The sequence below is a fragment of the Canis lupus genome, chromosome 25 (assembly GCF_003254725.2).
Source record: "Canis lupus dingo isolate Sandy chromosome 25, ASM325472v2, whole genome shotgun sequence".
NCBI lineage: Eukaryota > Metazoa > Chordata > Mammalia > Carnivora > Canidae > Canis > Canis lupus.
This window is the reverse complement of record NC_064267.1, coordinates 20,434,816-20,456,279: the sequence shown is the minus strand read 5'-3', so window position 1 is coordinate 20,456,279 and position 21,464 is coordinate 20,434,816. Positions and strand designations below refer to the sequence as shown.

The following is a 21,464-nucleotide window of genomic DNA, read 5'->3' as shown; positions in this document are numbered from 1 at the left end:
ATATGTAATTGCAAGTGGTGATGTAAGTTTCTAGGACCCTCCAAAAGTGCCTTACCAGTAGACATACAGTTTCAGTCTGAGTGTCATATCCTCTTAAAGTTTATGGGCCTTCTTCAGGCCCAGCCTTATAGAAAGGGACTACAGCTGACTAGGTCACAGCCTTGCTTGGATATATGCAGGGAAATATCTTGCATCCAGACTAGATATTGATCTTATAATTATACAGCACATAATATGACTGCTAGAGGATAGTGCATGTGCACTACAGAGGCATAAACAAATTTCTCATTCATTATTCTTAATCTACTCAAACTACCATGGGTAATGTGAAGTACGTTTCTGAATTTGGTGATATGGAACTAGATTAAGGGTTAGCTACCTACATATACCTGACAGTCATAATAAAAGATTCTTAACCACCTATAGAAATGATCTAATCCTAGAAAATTCCAATGATGGAAATCAGGAAGTGTTTAAACCTATTGGAGGACAGAATAGACAGTATTTCATGTATCATTCAGGGCATAACTTACTTATGGTCTTAAAGAAAGGCTGTAGGAATTTTGTGTGCCTTTGTAGCCAAAATCTGAGTGGAAGCACAACTAATCACTTGCTTGTCTTTCTAACTCACCTCCAAAATTAACTGCAGTTGATACTATGCAATGAGTTATCTGATTATTGGGACTGGATTTTTTAAATTTATTTTTGTATCTTTCAAAATATGTAACAGGCATAATATGTAAAAGGCATAATGTATGTTAGATACAATAGAACAGGCACAGTATATTTAAATGTTCAATAAATATTATTTTTATATATTTTTTTAATTTGAGTTTTTAAAATAAAATTTTTGTTTAAATAGGAAGTGCACACAAGCAGGTGAGAGGGGCAGAGTTGGAGAAGGAGAGAGAATCTTAAACAGGTTCTTAAATTTAGCACAGAGCCTGACTTCGGCAGAGATTAATCTCATGACCCTGATTGAGATCATGACCTGAGCCAAAATCAAGAGGTGGACACTTAACCAATTGAACCACCCAGGCACCCTTGTATTTTTTATTTGTTGTCTAAGCTCAACATGTTTACTTTCTTTTATAATTGTCAGAGAAAGATACAGAAATACAACCTGTCCATTTTACTTTTAATAGTTATGCTATTCAAGGAATTTAGACATTGCTTTTTAGTGTATTTTTGAAAACTCAAACTTTTTATTCATTGTTGAATTTATATTTCATTTTTGAAATTGCTATTATGCTGCTTTAATTTTACTTCAATGCTGTTTTTTTTAAGATTTTATTTATTTATTCATGATAGTCACACAGAGAAAGAGAGGCAGAGAGACACAGGCAGAGGGAGAAGCAGGCTCCATGCAAGGAGCCCGACGTGGGATTCGATCCCGGGTCTCCAGGATCGCGCCCTGGGCCAAAGACAGGCACTAAACCGCTGCGCCACTCAGGGATCCCTTCAATGCTGTTTAAAGAAGGTTCTTAGATAGGTACAGAGTTCTGAAATAAGCTGCACTATCGGAAACTATTGAGAATATTCTATAATTATAGTCCAAAATAATTTTATGTGTCTGTAAGTAGAATAGATTAAATAAATGTAAAAGAAACCTTGATAAGATTTGGAGTAGTATTAGTAATTTTACTTCTATTTATAATAGTAAAGAAAAATGATTTAGGTAGTAGATAGAAATATAGCGATTTCATTACAGGGGAAGGTTTTATTTCATTTTCTGCAACAAAGACAACATTTGGAATAAGGCTAATTTTTAATTTTTTGAGATATTTAATGTTCAAAGTTTCTGACTCTGCTATTTGTCCAAAATATTCAGGCAAAAGGGGCAACTAGCTGTGGAAAGAGCTAAACAAGTGGAAGAGTTCCTACAGCGAAAACGGGAAGCACGGCAAAATAAAGCTCGAGCCGAAGGACATATGGTATGATTTTTTTTTTTTTTGAGATTTTTGAGCATATTAATATTCAAAGTGAAGGTCTGGAACAAGGTAGGTATAAATGAATTCTAAATCTTTACAAACATTTACTCTAAAGATTTATAGAGTATAAAGTTATGATACACCTTAACTTCTGCTATATCTTTTATACCAAGGTGAAATTCTCTTGATGGTTAATTAGGAGTAAGTTCATAGTTGTATTCTTCCTTTTAAAAAGAGAAGTAGATATTTATATTAAAAGCAACCTAGATATTTATATTAAAACAAATGAATTGTTACATTGCTAGGATTGTTTTTTTTCATACATGCTTTTGGTTTTAAATACTTTTAAGTAGCAAAGATTTTTAAAGGAAAAATGGGAAACATTTCAATAAATATAAGTTTATGTATCTTCTCAAAAGCACATTAGAAGCAAAAGTATATTAAAATCTCCAGTTATGCCAGCTAACTAAATTAAGTCATGTATCCAAGAAAATAGTAACAGTTTTTAGGTAGTCTACTTAATGGTTTTGACTTGTAGAGATGCACAAATGCCTTTGACCTTTTGTCCACAGGACAGCTGATGATTCTATCAGCTTACCACACCATGAAGCGCCCTGCTAAATAGAAAATAGGTCAATTATATGATCATGTATTTTGATTAGGTTTATAACTATATAAGTGGTATCTTTGTGAGTTTATTTGTGTAATTATTTCAATTTAAGATATTTTTTCTTTGCAATAATATCAGTGAAAGATATTTAGATTTTTTAATGGTTACCTTTCATATTTTTAACACAGGTTTGTTTTTGAACTTTGGAATTAATCTGTATCTGTATCCTTCCTGTAGATAGTAGAAGAGAACCTTCTGATTTTTCTCTGACCCCATATCTCCAAAGATAATAGCATCCAGAATTTTAGTTACAGATTTTTTTTTTTTTAGTTACAGATTTTAATTTAAAATATTTTAGAAAAATTATTAGGCTTGTCAAGATTTACATATTTCTTTCCTCATCATTACATACTGCTATTCTGTCCTCACTTTGTTTTTCTTTATGATGGAGAATACTCTGGCAATTCTTTTGGACAGAAACTTACCAAGATAAATTGGAAATGTATTTATTTGGTCCTCATGTTTAATGATAATTTGTATGATGGTCAGTTGGTGAATATGCTTAGCATTTGTAGGCCTGAAAAAATATTTTGCCTTCTTTTTTGAAAAATATTTCTAGTGAGTATATTATTACAGGTTGAGATATTTTTCTTTCAGTACTTTAAAGATGTTTCTCCAATTATCTTTTGGCATATCTATTTCTGATTAGAGGTTAGCTGTCATTCATATCTTTTACCTCTACATGTAATATGTCTTTTTTCTCTACTGACTTTTAACTTATCACTGGAAGCAATTTGATTACAGTGTAGCTTGGTGTAGTTTTCTTCATTTTTATTTTGTTGGAATTCAATGAGCTTCTTGGATCTGTGGATTTATAATTTTCATCAAATTTGGAAAAATTTCATCTGTTATTTATTCAAAAAATGTTTTCTGTTCTTTTTGATTCTGAGACTCTCAGTGCCCATGTACTAGACCATGTGATGCTCTCTATAAACAGCTTGCTTAGGGTCTGTTCATTTTTTTCACTCTTTCTTCTATTTTCTATTTTGGATAGCTTTTATTTCTGCATCTTCAGGTTCATTAATCTTGTCTTCTGCCTTGTCTGATCTGTTAATCCCATGCAGACATTGTATTATATTCATCTCAGGAAATTTTTCATCTTGTATTTTTTATTTCTAAAAGTTTATTTGGGTCATTTTTATACTTTCCCTATCTCTCTTTATAACGTTTGTGCTTTTCTCTACATTCTTGAATTTGAATATAATAGCTGTATTAATTACCTTCTCTAATTCAATTATCTTTGTCATTTCTTAATGACTTTTCTTCTCGTTGGGTTTATCTTTTCCTGCTTCACATGCCTGGTAATTTGTGATTGGATGCCAGGCATTGTGTATTTTATTTTGGATTTTTTTCTATTTAAATATGTTGGGGCTTTATTCTGGGATTCCGTTAAGTTACTAGGAAATAGTTTGAATCTTTCACGGCTTGCTTTTAAGATCTGCTAGGCAGATCCAGAACAGCCTTAAGGCTAGAACTAATTTGGCCCCATATCTTCAAATACTGCTTCTTCTCCTTTTTCTCCTTAAGATAACTCCTATTAGATGGATAGATGTCCTTTTTGTACTTCAGTTTCATCCTTTTTATCCCTTTCTCTCTTACTGCTATGTTTTAGGAATATTTTTAGGCCTGGATTTCATCTCTAATATCTTATTTAGTTTTGTCTACTCTATGGTTCAGCTCATCTAATGAATTTCTTTTTTCACTTAGGAACTTGTATTTTTTGTGTCCATGAATTCTAATTAGTTTTCCCTTAGATTTCCTTAATCATATTCTCTGATAATACTAGTTTTTGCAAAATCTTGTTTTTAGTGTGCTATTGGCCATACTTTGGTTTCTTCCATTTTTGAGTTCTCTATTTCATATGGTTGGCATTTGTCAAATGTTTGGTGTTCTTGACAGAGTTCATATTTGAGAGTGGCTATTTTATTGCTTATTACCTTTGTTTGAGTGGTTTCCTGGTGAGATGGGAGAGTGCTACTGACCTGTCCTCTGCAGTTTTCAGTGAAAGTAGAAAATAGATGGCACATGTATTGATATTCTGTCAGGCAAACACCTCAGCAGTTTATTTCCTGGGCTTAGGAGACTCTCATTCATTTTCATTATAACCAGTCACTCAGAGGATTGGCCTTTTACCTCTAAGCCCTCTCTGATCACCCATATATGAAGGTAACTGACTCTGCTTTTTGGCTTGTGGAGATGAGTAATGCAATAGAGGTAACCCTCTTCTTGTAACTACTGTTGTCTGCTTCTAGACCTTCTCATGTTCTCAGCTTCCATAAGTCTGAGAGCATGCCTCCTGTTGCTCACACCTTCTGTGATAGTATTCTTTCTGACATGCTTTTGCTGCTAGTGAAGCTTCTCACTTAAAACTGACTTTGTGGGACACCTGGGTGGCTCAGCGGTTGGGCATCTGCCTTCGGCTCAGGGCGTGATCCCATGGTCTCCGGATCGAGTCCCACATCAGGCTCCCTGCATGGAACCTGCTTCTCCCTCTGCCTATGTCTCTGCCTGCCTCTCTCTCTCTCTCTGTCTCTCATGAATAAATAAATAAAATCTTAAAAAAAAAACTGACTTTGTGTACTTTTCCTTATCTCCTGATTCCTTCTGTACTTGAGACTAGCAAGAGTTTTGCTGGTTTTTGAGTGCTGATATATATTCACTTAAAACAACTTTATTCTAGGATTTTGCAAGAAGGGAAGCTATAGTGTCATGTTGACATGTTGCAAACAGGTTTTAGTATTTTTATTTTGTTGTCATTTTCAAAAAACTTTAAAAAACGCTTAGAGATCAGGAGTGCATCTTAACAATGATTTTTATATGATCTTCCAAGATGTATTTTGTAAAACAATATAGAATTTCTTCATTCCCTAGATGACTAATGTTTATATAACACTTTTCTTTAAAAAGATATGGGCAAGAGTGAATAATTTCTATTTTTCTATTTTATATTTGGGTATGTGCATCATATATTAAGTTTTTTCTATCTACTAATTTAAAAACAAGGCAGTTAAACATTTTGGGCATAGTAGCTTAATTTAACGTGATTTAATTAAAGCTTAATCAGATATAGTTTGTCTCTACAGTAATTTATAATCTTAATATTGAATAGGAATATATACACTAGTAATGTGAGGCAGTGAATAGGAATGTGAGCTAAAGTTAACTGTGAGAAGGCCTCACAGATTTTAAGTTTGAAATTAGAAATTTTTTGTGAATAAATAGAGATACTATATAAAATTTGCCTTTCTGTATTAGTTTTCTATTGTATAACAAAGTACCATAAACTTAGAGGCTTAAAGCAACACAAATTTATTACAGTTTCTGTGCATCAAAATCTGACATGTTTTAAATGGATCTTCTGCTCATGGTCTCATAAGGCTAAAACCATGGTGTCAGCCAACTGTGTCCTTATCTGAGGCTCAGTTAGGGCAAGATCTTCTTCACTCTTTACTGTGTTGGTAGGATTCTTTTTCTTGCTGTTATAGGATTGAGGTCCTCACTGTCTGACTAGCTTTTGACCAGGAATCAATCTCAATTCTAAGAGACCACTGTCAGGTCTTTGCCATGTGGCCCTCTTCATCTCAGCAACAGATAACTTCTTATTCATCAGACTCCTCCCATGCTTTAAATTTCTGACTGCCACTTCGACACCCAGCTGGAGAAAACTCTGATTTTAAAGAGCTCATGTGATAACACTTTATACCTGTCAAAATGGCTGGTATCAAAATAAGAAATAGCAAGTGTTGGTAAGGCTGTGGAGGGAAAGAGACATCTTGTGCTGAGTGGAAATGGAAATTAGTGTGGCTATCAAAAATAGCATGGAAGTTCTGCATAAAATTAAAAATAGAAATACCACTTGACTCAGCAATTCCGTATCTGGTTATTTGTCCAAAATAAACAAAAATACTAATTGGAAAAGATGCATGCTCCCCTATGTTTACAATAGCTAAGATATGGAATCAACCTAAGATAGATGAATGGATACAGAAGATAAAGTATGTACACAGAGACAGACACACACACACACACACACACACACACAGTAATACTGCTCAGCCATGAAAAAGAATGAAATCTTAACATATGCAACAACATGGATAGACCTAGAAGATGTTATGCTGAGTTAAATAAGTAGGGAAAGACAGTAAACTATGTGACTTTACTTATATGTGAAGTCTAAAAAACAAGATAGAAATAGACTCATAAATAAAGAGAACAAATTGGTGATTACCAGAGGGGCATAGTGTGAGAAGATGGAAAAAATAGGTGAAGGGGATAAAGTGGTACAAACTTCTAGTTATAAATAAGTGATGGGGATGTGGAGTATAGCATAGGGAATATAGTCAGTTATGTTGTAGAATATATAGTGACAGTAACTAGACTTACTATAGGATCATTTTGTAATGTAAATAGATACTGATTCACTCTGTTGTACATCTGAAACTAATATAATATTGTATGTCAACTGTACTTTAAAAAAACAGAAGTAGCTCACAAATATCTCCTCTCAGTAAATAAATATGTAAACAAATAAATAAATGGCTCATGTGATTTGGTCAGACCCAATGGATAATGTCTCTATAATGTCAGTCTTCCCATTTAACATCACCTAACTGTGGGGATAAAAATCATCATATAAAAATGCTAAGGATTATGTAGCATTTGTCAGCCTGTTGGAGCAGTAAGGGTAACAAGAAACCTTAGAACTTTTAAAATTTCTGTCTACCACACTCCCTTTGTCTGTAATTTTAGAAACTATGTCTGGAGACAGTAGACTAGGCCAGTTGTGAATGAGCTCCTTTTAAGTACTGTCTTTATCAACATGCTTGATGGTACAACATTCTACTCAGGTCTTCAAAGAAGAACTTTTTAAAAAACTGGTTTTTATTAAGATGAAGTTTAAATACAATGAAATTCATGACTGATAAGTGTGTATCGTGATGAATATGGACAAAGTAGTCATGTAACAACCACTGCCACAATCATGATATAGCATTATCCCATCATCATTTAAGTTTTTTCATCTCACAATAAGAAAAACAAAATTTGTTACTGTATGAGATGGTTCGTGTTAACTAAATTTATTGCAAGAATTATTTTTCCATATATACATATATCAAGTCATTATGTTGTACACCTTAAATTAGTACAATGTTATGTAATAATTATATCTCAATAAAATTGGTGGGAGGGGTTTTTGTGTCTTTTTGTAACCACACTGCCACCAACTATAGGCAACCACTGATGTGTGCTCCCTGTCAGTATGGTTTCAGTATGGTTTTGTCTTTTAAAAAATCCTATGTAGGGGAAACCTAGGTGGCTCAGTGGGAAGAGCATGTGACTCTTAATCTCAGGATCGTGAATTTGAGTCCCATGTTGTATGTAGAGATTACTTACATAAATAAAAATTTTTTAAAAGTAAGGATTTTATATAACTTTATTAAATACTTAGTAATGGTTTTTTGAGATTGATGTATATTAGTAGTTCTTTTTTATGCCATATTGAATCATATTCCATTGTGTAGATGCACCATAATTTGTTTACATATATGGAGTTTCCAAACTTTAAAGTTCATAAACTTATATGCATACCTGTATATTGTTTATATACATGTATAATTGGTTAGCCTGTCCTTCCTAGGGAGCCCTTCTTTCTGAATTGGCATATTCCTCCTTACTATGTGTTAACTTAGCTAGTGACTATTTTTACATTTGAGCTTCTGAATATTGCTGAAGGAAATTAAAGTTTTGATGATTAATGTCAGCTCAATTTTTGGTCTCTGGTTTCAGCCAAGCTGTCAGTCCTGTCTTCAGTAGCCGCTCCCATTGTCCACAGTGGAAATTTTCTTCCATAATTTTGTCCATTATCTCTCATTATTTCACAGAGAAAATTGGGCTTATGACTCCACATTGCCTCGCATTTTCTGCCCCTAAAATTATATATTTATAATTGTACCAAATATTTGTTTTCTCTAGAGTCTTAGAGAAGGATAGAACTTCCTCTGTTCAAGTAATCTCTCCCATTCCATCATATTTGATAATTAAAATATTACTAATTGTTAACATCTCATATATTGGGTACTTACTATATGTTAGGTGTCATTTAAGTTCTTATTTCTAATCTCATAATCTCATAATCTCATTTCTATATTAACAGTTTGGTAGATTCTGTTACATTCCCATTTTATAGCCTACTGAGGTGTAAAGAAATTAGCTCATGCTTTACAGCTACTAAATGATAGAACAAGTATTTAAGTTTCTAATCTGGGGGTGCCTGGGTAGCTCAGTCAGATGGGTGTCTGCCTTTGTCTCAGGTTGTGAACTTGGGGTCCTGGGATTGAGCTCTGCATTGGGCTCCCTGCTCCGTTGGGAGTCTGCTTCTCCCTCTGCCCCACCCCTACTTGTGTGCATGCTCGCTCTCTCTCTTTCTCTCTCTCTCTCAAATAAATGAATAAAATCTTTAAAAACAATGAATTTCGATAGTCTGACTTTAGAGCCCACACTTTCATCTGTTTACTTAAGGGCCTTCCTTATTCCATTAGTTATTTCAGACTGTCTTTTTCTGAACTTCTTTACTGGTACCCTCCCTAGCCTTCAGATATATTTGTGTTCCTGACATTCCTATGTAGGCATCATCTTGTCTTCCTCCTCTTCATAGCCAGGCACTTCAAATAAATGAAGAGACCTGCTGTCTCTTATTGCTACTATTCAATTTTCCATTCACGTGCACAGCTTATTATGACATAATCATATTGAAACTTGACCATTCTTTGATGTTTGGTTTCTTGAGTACTTTAGCATTTCGTCCTTGCCTTCTATGGCACCATATTCTTTTTGTTTATCCTTTACTTCTGATTACTATTTCTAAATATCTTCTACAGGATTCTTCTTCTCAGTCTTTAAGTGAGTCTTTATTCTCTGGGGTTCTCTCCTTGGTTATTTTCTCACTATAAATAATATCCTGGGAGTGCGCACATGTTTTTCAGTCAGGGACCCATGACTTCAATTATCTGTATCAGTTATTCAGACTTTTCTCCTAACTTCTGTCTAGCTGCCCTCTGGTCATCATTTCCTAGGTGTTGCATTGGCACCTCATTTTTAAAAATTTCTTTTGTTTTTAAAATTATCATACAGTTAGATTAACTATATTTTTCTTTTCCAGTTCTTTGAATTTTAACACATGTATAAATTCATGTAATCACCACCACCATCAGGTTACAGAATAATTTTGTCACCGCCCCCCCCCCAAATTTTCTTGTGTTATCTCTTAATATAGTCACACTTTCCCTACTACCCTGGCAACCACTGACTATTCTCTGTTACTTCAGTTTGTCTTTTTAAGAATGTCTTATCTTTAATGTATGTGTATACGTACATATAATAGTATCTAACTTTTGCAGTTGGCTTCCTTCATTTATTTTAATTATGTTCAACCAAGTTGTTGCATATATTAATTAGTAGCTTTACCTTTTTTTTTAATTGGTGAGTAGTATTCTATTATATGGATGTGCTACAGTTTGTCCATTCGCCTATTGAGGGTCATTTGGGTTTTTTCCAGGCTTTTGTAATTATGAGTAGTGCTGCTTTGATCAGTCATTCACAAGTTTTTGTATAAGTTTTTATTTCTCTAGAGTAAATATCCAGGAGTGGGTTTGCTGAATCATATGGTAAATGTATATTTGACTTGATTTTAAAATACGTCAAACCATTTTCTAAAATACTTGTAAAGGGGATCCCTGGGTGGCTTAGCGGTTTAGCCCCTGCCTTTGGCCCAGGGCGTGATCCTGGAGTCCCAGGATCAAGTCCCATGTTGGGCTCCCTGCATGGAGCCTGCTTCTCCCTCTGCCTGTGTCTCTGCCTCTCTCTCACACGTCTCTGTGTTTCTCATGAATAAATAAATAAAATCTTTAAAAATAAGTAAATAAAAATAAAATACTTGTACAATCCTGCATTCTTATCAGCAGTATATAAAAGTTCCACTTGTTCTGCATCCTCATCAGCATTTGGTATTGTCAGTATTTTTTTTTTTAATTTTTATTTATTTATGATAGTCACAGAGAGAGAGAGAGAGAGGCAGAGACACAGGCAGAGGGAGAAGCAGGCTCCATGCACCGGGAGCCTGATGTGGGATTCGATCCCGGGCACAGCTTAGCTAGGTCTTCCACTTAAGGGTCTCATTTGATTGCAATCAAAGTCGACTGGGCTACATTCTTATTTGGAGGCTCAGTTGAGGAAGGATTCGCTTCCAAGATCATTCATGTTGGTAAGACAGTTCATTTCCTTCTGGCTCAGTGAATGAGGGCCCCAGCTATTTGCTGGCTGTTGGCTGGAGTTCTCCCTCAGTTCTTAGAGACCTTCCAAAATTCTTTGCCATATGGACTTCTCTAGCATATCTACTTACTTCATTGAGCAAGTACAGTCTATGGAATGATCTATAATGTAACAGTTACAGGAGTGACATCCTATTACCTTTGCCATATTTTTTAATATTTTTTATTTATTTATGATAGTCACACAGAGAGAGAGAGAGAAGCAGAGACATAGGCAGAGGGAGAAGCAGGCTCCATGCACCGGGAGCCCGACGTGTGATTCGATCTCCGGTCTCCAGGATCACGCCCCGGGCCAAAGGCAGGCGCCAAACCGCTGCGCCACCCAGGGATCCCGACCTTTGCCATATTTTATTGATTGGAAGCAAATCACAGATTTCCTCCCTCAGAGGGAGGGGATTACATAAGGATGTCAAAAGAAACTAGAATGATATTAATATCAAAGAAAATAGATGTTATAGCAAAAATAATTAACAAGAATGTCGCACACACATTCTAAGTAGCTTCCATAAGCCTTGCCTCCTGAGGTTGAGATCCTTTTGTATGTTTGCATGGTATGTCTAGTTCCATTCTTTTAATTTGCCTGTAATGATAGAGGTGGTGAATTTTTTGTACTGACTATAGTTGGTTTGTGGGAGTTTTCAGAATCCATTCTGACAATTCCTGTTCTTAATTGTGTGTTTAATGTAATTGAACTATATTATTACCTCTAGTGGATTTAATGTAATTATTGATATGTTTAGATTTTTGCATAGCATTTTATTATTTTTATGTTTGTACCCTCTATTTTTGTTTTTTTTGAATTTCTTGCTGACTTTCGGTTATTTTGAACACTTTTTATTAATTACTCAGTTTCAACTAATCTCTTCTGCTCTGACTATATCTTTCATATATCTTTTTAGTGGTTGCTAGGGTTTTTTTTTTTTTTTAGGGGTTTAAAAATATACTTTACTTTTCACAATAAACATCATTTTACTACTTCAATTGGAATGTAGAAATCTTTTTACCATGTAGGTCCCTGTATCTTCTCCCCTCTTATTATGCTACAATTGTCTTATATATTACATTTATGTACATTTATTTAAATCCCTACCAACCAATGTTGTAATAATTACTTGCAACTTTAAATGTCTTTCAGAACTCAGGAGGACAGGAATACTTTGTTACATTTACACAAACATTTACTGTTTCTCTTGCTGTTCTTTCATTCCTAATGTTTCAGGTTTTCTTAAATCATTTTTATCTGTAGAAATTCGTTAAGCAGTTCTATTTAGATCATTCCTGCTAGCTATAAATCCTCTTATTTCTGATGTAGCATTTTGTGTGGACAGTTCCTTTCTTTTAACAGTGAAAACATGTTCACTTCTTTCTGTCCTCCATAGTTTTTAATGGGAAATCCTCACCGACTCAAATTATTCTCCTATAAGTAATGTCTTACTTTTCTCTGGAAGCTTTAAGATTTTCTTTTTGCTTGTCTTTAGTTTAAGCAGTGTGAGTTGTCTCTGGCATGGATTTCTTTAGGTTTATTCTGTGGGTAGTTTGCTCAGTTTCTTGAACTTGTAGACTTATGCCTAATGCCATTTTGAACCATTATGTCTTCAGATATTTTTTAGCACTGCATCCTTTCTCTTCTTCTCCAGGCATCTGATGACATGAATGTTAGATCTTTGTTTTCGTTCCATGGGTTTGTGGAGCTCTGTTCAATTTTTTTAGTTTCTTTTCTGTTGCTCAGATTGGATGATTTCTATTCTGATTTCAGGTTTTCTTACTCTTGCCCCTTTCATTGTCATTCTGCTTGTTTGACCCATCAAGTAAGTATCTTTTATTTTGGCAGTTGTATGTTTCATTTCCTATGTTTCCATGTGGTTTTCTTTATATCTTTTTTTCCATTTGCTAGTACTTCCTATTTAACCTTTTTTCACCACTGTTCATGATACTTTTCGAGCACTCTTAGAGTTTCTTTAAAATTTTTGTCATATGAGCACTGGGTGTTATATGTAATATAACGTATGAATCGCTAAATTCTCCTGAAACCAATATTACACTATGTTAAGTAACTGGAATTTAAATAAAAACTTGAAACAAAACAAAGCAATAAAATAACATGCACACATATGTGCCTGGAAATAAATCCAAGAGGCATGTGGGCATCTACTCCCACATCTGTGTGATGTTTAATCACATGGCTTTTGCTGTTTTATTTATTCCATCTTGACATATAATAATGTATTTTTCTGTAAAAAATAAAAATTTTGTCTTATATTTTTATCAAAATTTTGGTTTATTTACAAGTCTATATTAATTTGAAAGTAATTAATTTAGGGAGGATTGTAATTTTTCTGATAGAATTATATAATGAATATAGTATGTACTTTATCAAATCCAAGATAAAATTGTAAGACATATTATTATTTACATATAACTGAAAGAGAAAAGTGTTGCCAATTTAACTGATATAACACTTATTACTTAACTTTTAAATTTTATACTTGCTGAAATAACTTTTATATTTTTTGAAATAACTTTTATATTTAATTCTATCATTCTTGTAAATCCATAAAAAGGAAAATATGAATGAAATAAATTGAAGAGGTATTCATTCTTAAATCTATTTTATATTTATAATCTGACTTCCTTTTTTTAACTTTTCCTTTTTTGACATTTCTTTTTTAAATTAGGGTCATTGATGTTCATGTTCTCTCAAATAATACTATCTTATGTGACACCAAGTATGTTGAGATTTCAACATTTCTTAAAGGGTAATCCAGTTTTGCCTCTTAGATTTTCTCTCAAGGAGTCAACACCAGTCTGCAAGTTTTATTGCTAGCATTTTCTTGCTCTTATTAAATGGAGGTTTTCCTAGCTGAAAGTTTTCAATGGAAGGTTTTCAACAAACTAGTGAGGGTCATGTTTCCTTTTGAGCAAGCCTGTAAGTGATCTTTTACATCAAAACTTTAAGGGGATACAGTTGTCCAGTTATCACAAGAAAGAAAAACTAACAAAATTTAGACATCACACTCAGCTGTAACATTTATGTTATAACTGATTTCTAGCCAACACTTGATGAGATTATTACAGAGTATAAGATGCCTTTGACTATAAAATGTACCCCATTTCAGAGATGTTAAAATGTTAAAAAATATTCATATTAGAATTGATGAAAGATGATACACACTTCACTTCATGATTTTTCATGTTTTAACTTTTATAATTATAACATAAAAGAGAACCATTTATTCATAAATGGCAGTTTTCTAAATATCATTTCTTAAGTCTTTAGTAACCAAATATTTTGAGGAATCAATATTATAATTCTTTGCAGTTTTCTTTTATTCACTTAAAAATTAAATCTAATCCTGTCATATTTATAGATGATTTTCATCTGATTTGAACAATTTTATAATATCACTGTCATCATCTTTATGAAATCCTTCATCTTTGGCAAGATTTGTAATTTCCTTTGTCATTCATCTTGTGTAACATCCAGCAATCAGGGAAAGCTTGGTCAAGAGACCTTTATGTGATGAATGCAAACAGAACCTGGTGTTAAGTGGGGATGGAGTAATATATGGGATCCAATTTTATAGTGGTCATTTATGCATATATTGGGGCTGTGACTCTTTTTGCTTCTCAATTCAATGTTATAACTACTGAAATTTTTGTATAACTGTACCTAAAGCATAGTACAATAATGAATATTTATAACTCTGAATCTTCAAGAAAAACATTAACATCAGTGATGTAAGGCAGCTTTACTGATAAATATTAATAGTCATCATTTGTATAGTTTGAAAACATATACATTTACCTTGTGGTTTATCCTTATCATTCATAAAATCTCCATTTTGCTTATGAAGAGAAGCAGTTTTAAAGAGATTGTAACAGATGCAGGTCTCAAACCTAATATGTGTTTTCCAGTAGTTTTAGAAATCACATTATAAATAAACAAATCTGAACAGTTAAGATTAAGTTCTGAGTCTTAAAAATTAATCCTTTGGAATTGGGAAACTGCTAGAAGTTATTTGCTCAGTATGTTTTATTAAGTGCTTTGGAAAATCATATTGAATTATAACATCATTTCTGTGGCAAAATGAAATTGAAGTCCCTATTTACGAGTAAGCACTTGGAACATAAATAATTTTAAGGTTGAATTGAAATTTAAGGAAACTGGATTTCAAAATAATTTTACATTCTTGTATATGAATTCAAAATATTTCTTGTTTGGGTCATTGAAATTTTCAAGGGTTAGGGAAACTAACAAGGAAGAACTTCAGCCAGATGGTTTACTTTCCTCTAAACCATGTGAGTAAAAAGTAAAGTAACTGAGAGTCTCATCCTTACAATAATTCTTTGGGATGGGAATTATTATTCCAAAGTTACAGATTTTGAAACCAGCTCAGAGTCTTTAGTAGTCTGTATGCAGAGTCAGGATGTAAGCCCAGTGTGTTTCACTTTGGAGACTGTGCTTTTAGCTATTTTACTATGCTCTTTGTTCCTTTTTAAATCTCATATTAGTATTTAATTTAGGTAAAACTTGTAGCATGATAATTCTGTAGAGCAGGGGTAGGCACACTTCTGTAAAAGGGCAAGTAGTAAATATTTCAGGCTTTGCAGTCCATATTGTGTCCTACAAAACAAATGGGTGTGGCTGTGTTCTAGAAAAACTGTATTTACAAAAACTGGGAGCAAGTTAGATGTGACCTCAGTATTATAGTTTGCTGATTCTTGTTAAAAAGTATCATAATAGCAAGTTAGTTTTTCAGTACTAAGTATATTTTTTAAATGTCCTCATTTCTTTTTTTTTTTTAATTTATTTATTCATGAGAGAGAGAGAGAGAGAGAGGAGTAGAGACACAGGCAGAGGGAGAAGCAGGCTCCATGCAGGAAGCCCAATGCGGAACTCGATCCCGGGACTCCAGGATCATGCCCCGGGCTGAAGGCAGACGCTGAGCCACCCAGGCATCCCAAATTTTCTCATTTCTTTTAAAAAAAAAATAATCTTTCTCAAATTTAAGGTTTGATACAAAGAGAAGAATATATGTGTGAATTATGAAGCAAAATAATATACTCAGGAGGTAGACCACTAATAAGTTCAAACTGTATATTGTAAATGTTTTTCTATAAAGGGCCAGATAATAAATATTTTAATCTTTATTAGCTATAAGTTCTCTGTCATAACTACAGACTGCATTATAGCACAAACGTAGCCATAGACACTTTGTAAATGAATGAATATTGCTAAGTTCCAATAAAACTTTATTTATGAACACTGAAATTTGAATTTCTTGTGGTCATGAAATATTCTCTTCATTTTTTTTCTCTACCATTTAAAAATTTGAAAAGTTGGGGCACCTAGGTGGCTCAGCCAGTTAAGTGTCTTTGGCTCAGGTCATGATCTTAGGGTCCTTGGATCAGGCCCCACATCGGGCTCCCTGCTCAGCGGGGAGCTTGCTTCTCCCTCTCTCTTTGCCTGCTGCTCCCCCTGCTTGTGCTTGCTCTGTCTCTCTCTGTCAAATGAATAAATAAAATATTTTCTTAAAATGTGAAAAACCATTCTTAGCTTATGGGCCATACAAAAATAGGTGGTAAGCTGGATTTAGCCTGTGAACCATAGTTTGCAAACCCCTGTCCTAACCTTTTTTTCTGCCTTCTCCCAGAGGTGATCCTTACCCCAAATTTTGGATTTATCATTACTGTGGGTTTTTTAAAATACTTTTTTCCCCTTATATATATGTACCTACACAATGTAGTATTCTGTTTTAATTTTAAAAGTTACACTCTATATAGACTGGGAGTCGTTTTTTTTCATTCCACATTTTTCTAAAATTAATTCATGTAGTTGAGTATAGTTGTATAATATTCTATTGTATGCATATACCACAATTATTAATTCTCCTGACATTAGGTATTTTTTTGGTTTGGTTTGAGTTCTGCTTTGAACAGTCTTGTACATGTTTCTGGGTACACATGTGCAAGAATTTTTCTTGGTTATCAATTTTCTTCTGTTGAGTAACTTGTGAATTATTTCCCTTGAGAAATGTTACTTTTTATTAACTCATCTTATACCATTATATATTTACTTATACTAATGGAAAAATGCCTTAAATTGTGCATTTAAATGTTAAACATTTCATTCATTCTTTCATTCATTTACTTAATATTACACAAACGTTTATTGACTATGGTATTTTAGGTTTTGTGCCAGCAAGAGAATGTAAGATGAGCAATGAAGTAAATAGTTAAACCAACAAATAATAACAGCAGCTGTTTACTGAAAACTTACTATGCCAGGCATTATGTTAGGTATTTTATATATGTTATTTCTGTATTAGTCTTCTAGGGATGCTGTAACAAAATACCACAAACCAGTAGTTTAAACAATAAAAAATTTATTATCTCACAGTTCTAGAGAGTGAAAGTCCCAGATCAGCACGGGTGGGTTCCTTCTAGGGCTGTGAGGTAGAATCATCCATGCCTCTTCCCTATCTCCTGGTGGTTGGCTTGCAATCACCAGCAATCCTTAACATTAGAATCATCACTCTGATGTCTGCCTTCATTTCACATGGTGTTCTCCCTGTATGTGAGTCTGCTCCAAATTTCCCTTTTTTATAAGGATATCAGTTGTACTCTATTAGAATCCACTCTAATAATATCGTTTTAACTTGATAAAGATTCTATTTCCAAATAAGTTCAAATTCGTGGGTATTAGGGATTAGGACTTCAACATATGGGTGTTGAAAGAATACAGTTTAACCCATCAACAATCTCTTAAAGACTTTACAGTAGTCCCATGTAACTCTGTCGAACCTTAATGATACTGGTGCTCTCTCTCATAGAGTAATACTGCATTACAAAAACCATAGCTACTAAAAAGTGACTTAACCACAGTTCCAGAACAAGATGGCATAAACCCTCTTCTGTGCTCCTCCCTTTTGAATATGATTAAATACTTTGGAAACTAGTTAACATACAACTATAGTAGGATTCTATAAGCTGGAAGGAAGATGAACTAACAAGAGACCTTAGGACTTAAGGAATAACAATGTGGAGTTTCTTTTTATCTCTCATATACGTGGGCTGGGTGTTGACCATGCCTACAGCGTAGATACACCATAGACAAAAAGCAAAAACAAAAACCAAACACCTGCTCTCACTTGTCAAATTACTAGGAAAGTGGAATCTCAGGATCTGCTAGAGCAGAAGCCTCAGGCTCCCCACCTCATTCCACAACTAAAACATGGGCAGATAACTTGGAGGGCAGTTTGACCCATCAGTGACAGCAAAGCCTTGAACAATCTCAGTTCCATTTAACAACTAGGGCAGGTGATGCCATCTATCCATAGCAGTAGTGCCAGTCACAAGGCCCTTGTATCCCTCCACCAAGCAAAATAAGAAGACCCAGGCCAAGTGTCATATGCCTCCCTCTCTCTGGAGATCTTCTAGTAACAGCAAGTGGCTCAGGAGGCACATTCATCCTCATAAGATAGACCCGGAGGGGCTGAGCAAGAGAACCATCAGCAGAACAGTGAAGCAGATTAGAATAGAGTATTACAAGGGTTCAGAAAGCAAACTGTTATCAGAACTGAAGCCCACAAAAGTAGGCCAGAACCTAACTGCTAATCCTAAATGGAGCTACTGCCTGCTAAAATTGAAAGTAAGGGTGCCTGGGGGGCTCAGTGGTTGAGTATCTGCTTCTGGCTCAGGGCGTGATCCTGGGGTCTTGGGATCAAGTCTCACATGAGTCTCCCCATAGGGAGCTTGCTTTTCCCCTTTGTCTCTTTCTCTGTGTCTCGAATGAATGAATGAATGAATGAATGAATGAATGAATGAATAAAATCTTTTAAAAAATAAAATTGAAGGTATTAAGAGTTTTCTAATATAATAACTAAAATATTCAGTATATAATAAAATATCTCTTGTCATACCAAGAACCAGGAAAACCACAACCTGATTGAGTAAGGCCGCTGAGCTGCCACTGTTATCAAGGTGAATTACATACTGGAATTGTCTGAAGATTTTAGAGTTGCTTCAAACAAATACTTCAGCGAGCAATTAAAACTCTTTTGAGTGAATAAAAGAAAAATATCAAGAAATAGAAGTTATAAAAATTAACCAAATGGAAATTATATAATTGGAAAATATAACTAAAAAACTTTTTAAAGATTTTTATTATTCATGAGAGACAAAGACAGGGACATAGGCAGAGGGAAAAGCAGGCTCCCTACAAGGAGCCTGATGCAGGACTCAATCCCAGGACCCCAGGATCACGACCTGAGCCACAGGCAGATGCTCAACCACTGAGCCATCCAGGTGCCCCTATAATAACCAAAATTTAAAATTCACTGGATAGGTAGAGTGGAGACGACAGAAGAAAGAATTATTGAATTTGAAGAAAATCAGCTTAATTTACTCTGTCTGAGCAACAGAGAGAAAAAAGACTGAAAAAAGATTTTTCAGTCTTAATCTGTGGAACAACAAGAAGAAATTTAACATTTCTATCATTGGAGCCCAAAGGACCAAGAAAGAGTGAGGGACTGAGAAAACTATTTGAAGAAATTATTGCTGAAAATGTTCTACATTTGGCAAGGGACCTAAACCTACAAATGTAAGAAGCTGAGCAAACCCCCTACTCAGATAAAAAATATCTTCAACAAACAATATTATTAAATTTCTGAAAGTAAAAGTCAAATTTTAAATATTGAGAGAGAAATGACATATTACCTATAAAGCAGCACCAATTTGAATGATATCAGATCCCTCATATGAAACCATGAAGTACAGAAGGAAATTATAGTGTTTTTCAAGTGCTAAAGGAAAAGAACTGTCCATTCTGAGTCCTTTATTTGATAAAATTGTCCTACAAGAATAAAGAGGAAATAAAGACATTTCTCAAACAAAGTGAATTTTTAAAAATCTGTTCCTAACAGAGCAAATAAAATTGCTAGAGGCAGAGACATTATATGATAACAAAAGGATCAGTCCAATAAGAAGTTATTGCAATCCTAAATGGGTATAAACCGAATAATGAAGTTTCAAAATATATAAAGCAGAAACTAACAGCTGAAAGCATAAATAAAAACCACAAGTATAGTTGGGGACTTCAACACCCCACTTCTCAGTGATTGATAGAACTGCTAGACAGAAATTAGCTATGATATAGAATGGCTAAGCATCATCACAAGCTATCAAGTTTTAATTTACACTTGTAGAGCATTCTACCAAACAATAGCACAATATACTTTTTTTTCCCAATGGAAATGAATCTACATGCAATGAGGCATTCACTAAGATAGACTATATGTTGGATCATAAACCTTAAGGAATTCAAAAAATTAGAGTTCTACAGTGTAATCTTTGAACATCATAGAACCAAACTAGAAATCTATAATAGTAAGATGACAAAATGTATAATTGAAATTTAAAACATTAAAACTAATATGAGGTCAAATAGGAAATCTAAAAGGAAACTTAAAAATTCATAGAACCCAATGAAAATAGACACACAACAAATTGGCACTCTAAGTTCCTACATCAAAATACTGGAAAGAAACAAAACAAAATGGACTGAAAGCAAACAGAATGAAGGAAATCAATAAAAGCAGAAATCAATGAAATTGAAAATGGGGACTATTGAGAAATAATCTAATCCAAACATGACCAAGTGGGATATAGTCTGGATATGCAAACCCTGTTTCAATATTAGAAAATCATTGTAATCTATATCAGTATGTTAAAAGAAGAAAATCATATATCAATTGAGAAATCTTTTGACAAAGTGCGTGACAAAAACTGTCAGTAAACTAGAAATAGAGGGGAACATCCTCAACTTCATAATAGGCATAAAAACCTTAAATCTAACTTCATATAGATAGAAGACTAAATGGTCTTCCTCTACAACTGGGAAAAACAAAAGGACATTTGCTCTCCCCACTTGAATTACATACAACATTGTTTGCTGGAAGTTTTAGTTACTGCAATAAGGCAAGAAAGAGAAATAAAAGGCATACAGAGTTGAAAAGAAGGAAGGAAGAAAATGATTTCTATTTCCAGTTGATATGATTATTTGCTTAGAAAATCCCAAGGACTCTACAAAAACTCTCCTAGAACTAAGATGAGTTCTTTAGTTAACAGGATACAAGATTCAATACATAAAAATCAACTGAATTTTTATATATTGACAATGAACAAGTGTATAAAAATATACCATTTACAATTGCTTCCCAAAAATGAAAAAATTTAATAAAACATGCATGATGGGGACTCCTGAGTGCCTCAGTTGATTAAGAATCTGTCTTCAGCTCAGGTCATGATCCCAGGGTCCTGTGATCAAGTACCACGTCATTGGGCTCTTTGCTCAGTGGGGAGTCTGCTTCTCCCTCTCCCTCTGCCTGCCATTCCCCCTGCTTGTGCACTCTTTCTCTCTGTCAAATAAATAAGTAAAATCTTTAAAGAATACATGAAGCATTTATGCAATTAAAATGACAAAATGTTGATGAAATCAAAGAAGACCTAAATACTTGAAGAATATACCATGTT

The 21,464-nt window shown here is 33.9% G+C and overlaps 1 protein-coding gene across 18 annotated transcripts in view; it reads left to right on the top strand.

The window, feature by feature from the left end:
* NEK1 (NIMA related kinase 1) overlaps positions 1-21,464 on the top strand; it is a 228,957-nt gene that overhangs the window by 97,127 nt on the left and 110,366 nt on the right. For all 18 annotated transcript variants that reach the window (XR_007405808.1, XM_049101052.1, XM_025462838.3 and 15 more), the window contains one exon: positions 1,832-1,934. Coding sequence is in view for 17 of the 18 variants with exons in the window: in XM_049101052.1 (XP_048957009.1) it covers positions 1,832-1,934 (103 nt within the window). In the remaining variant the exon portion in view is untranslated. The remainder of the gene's footprint in view (positions 1-1,831; positions 1,935-21,464) is intronic.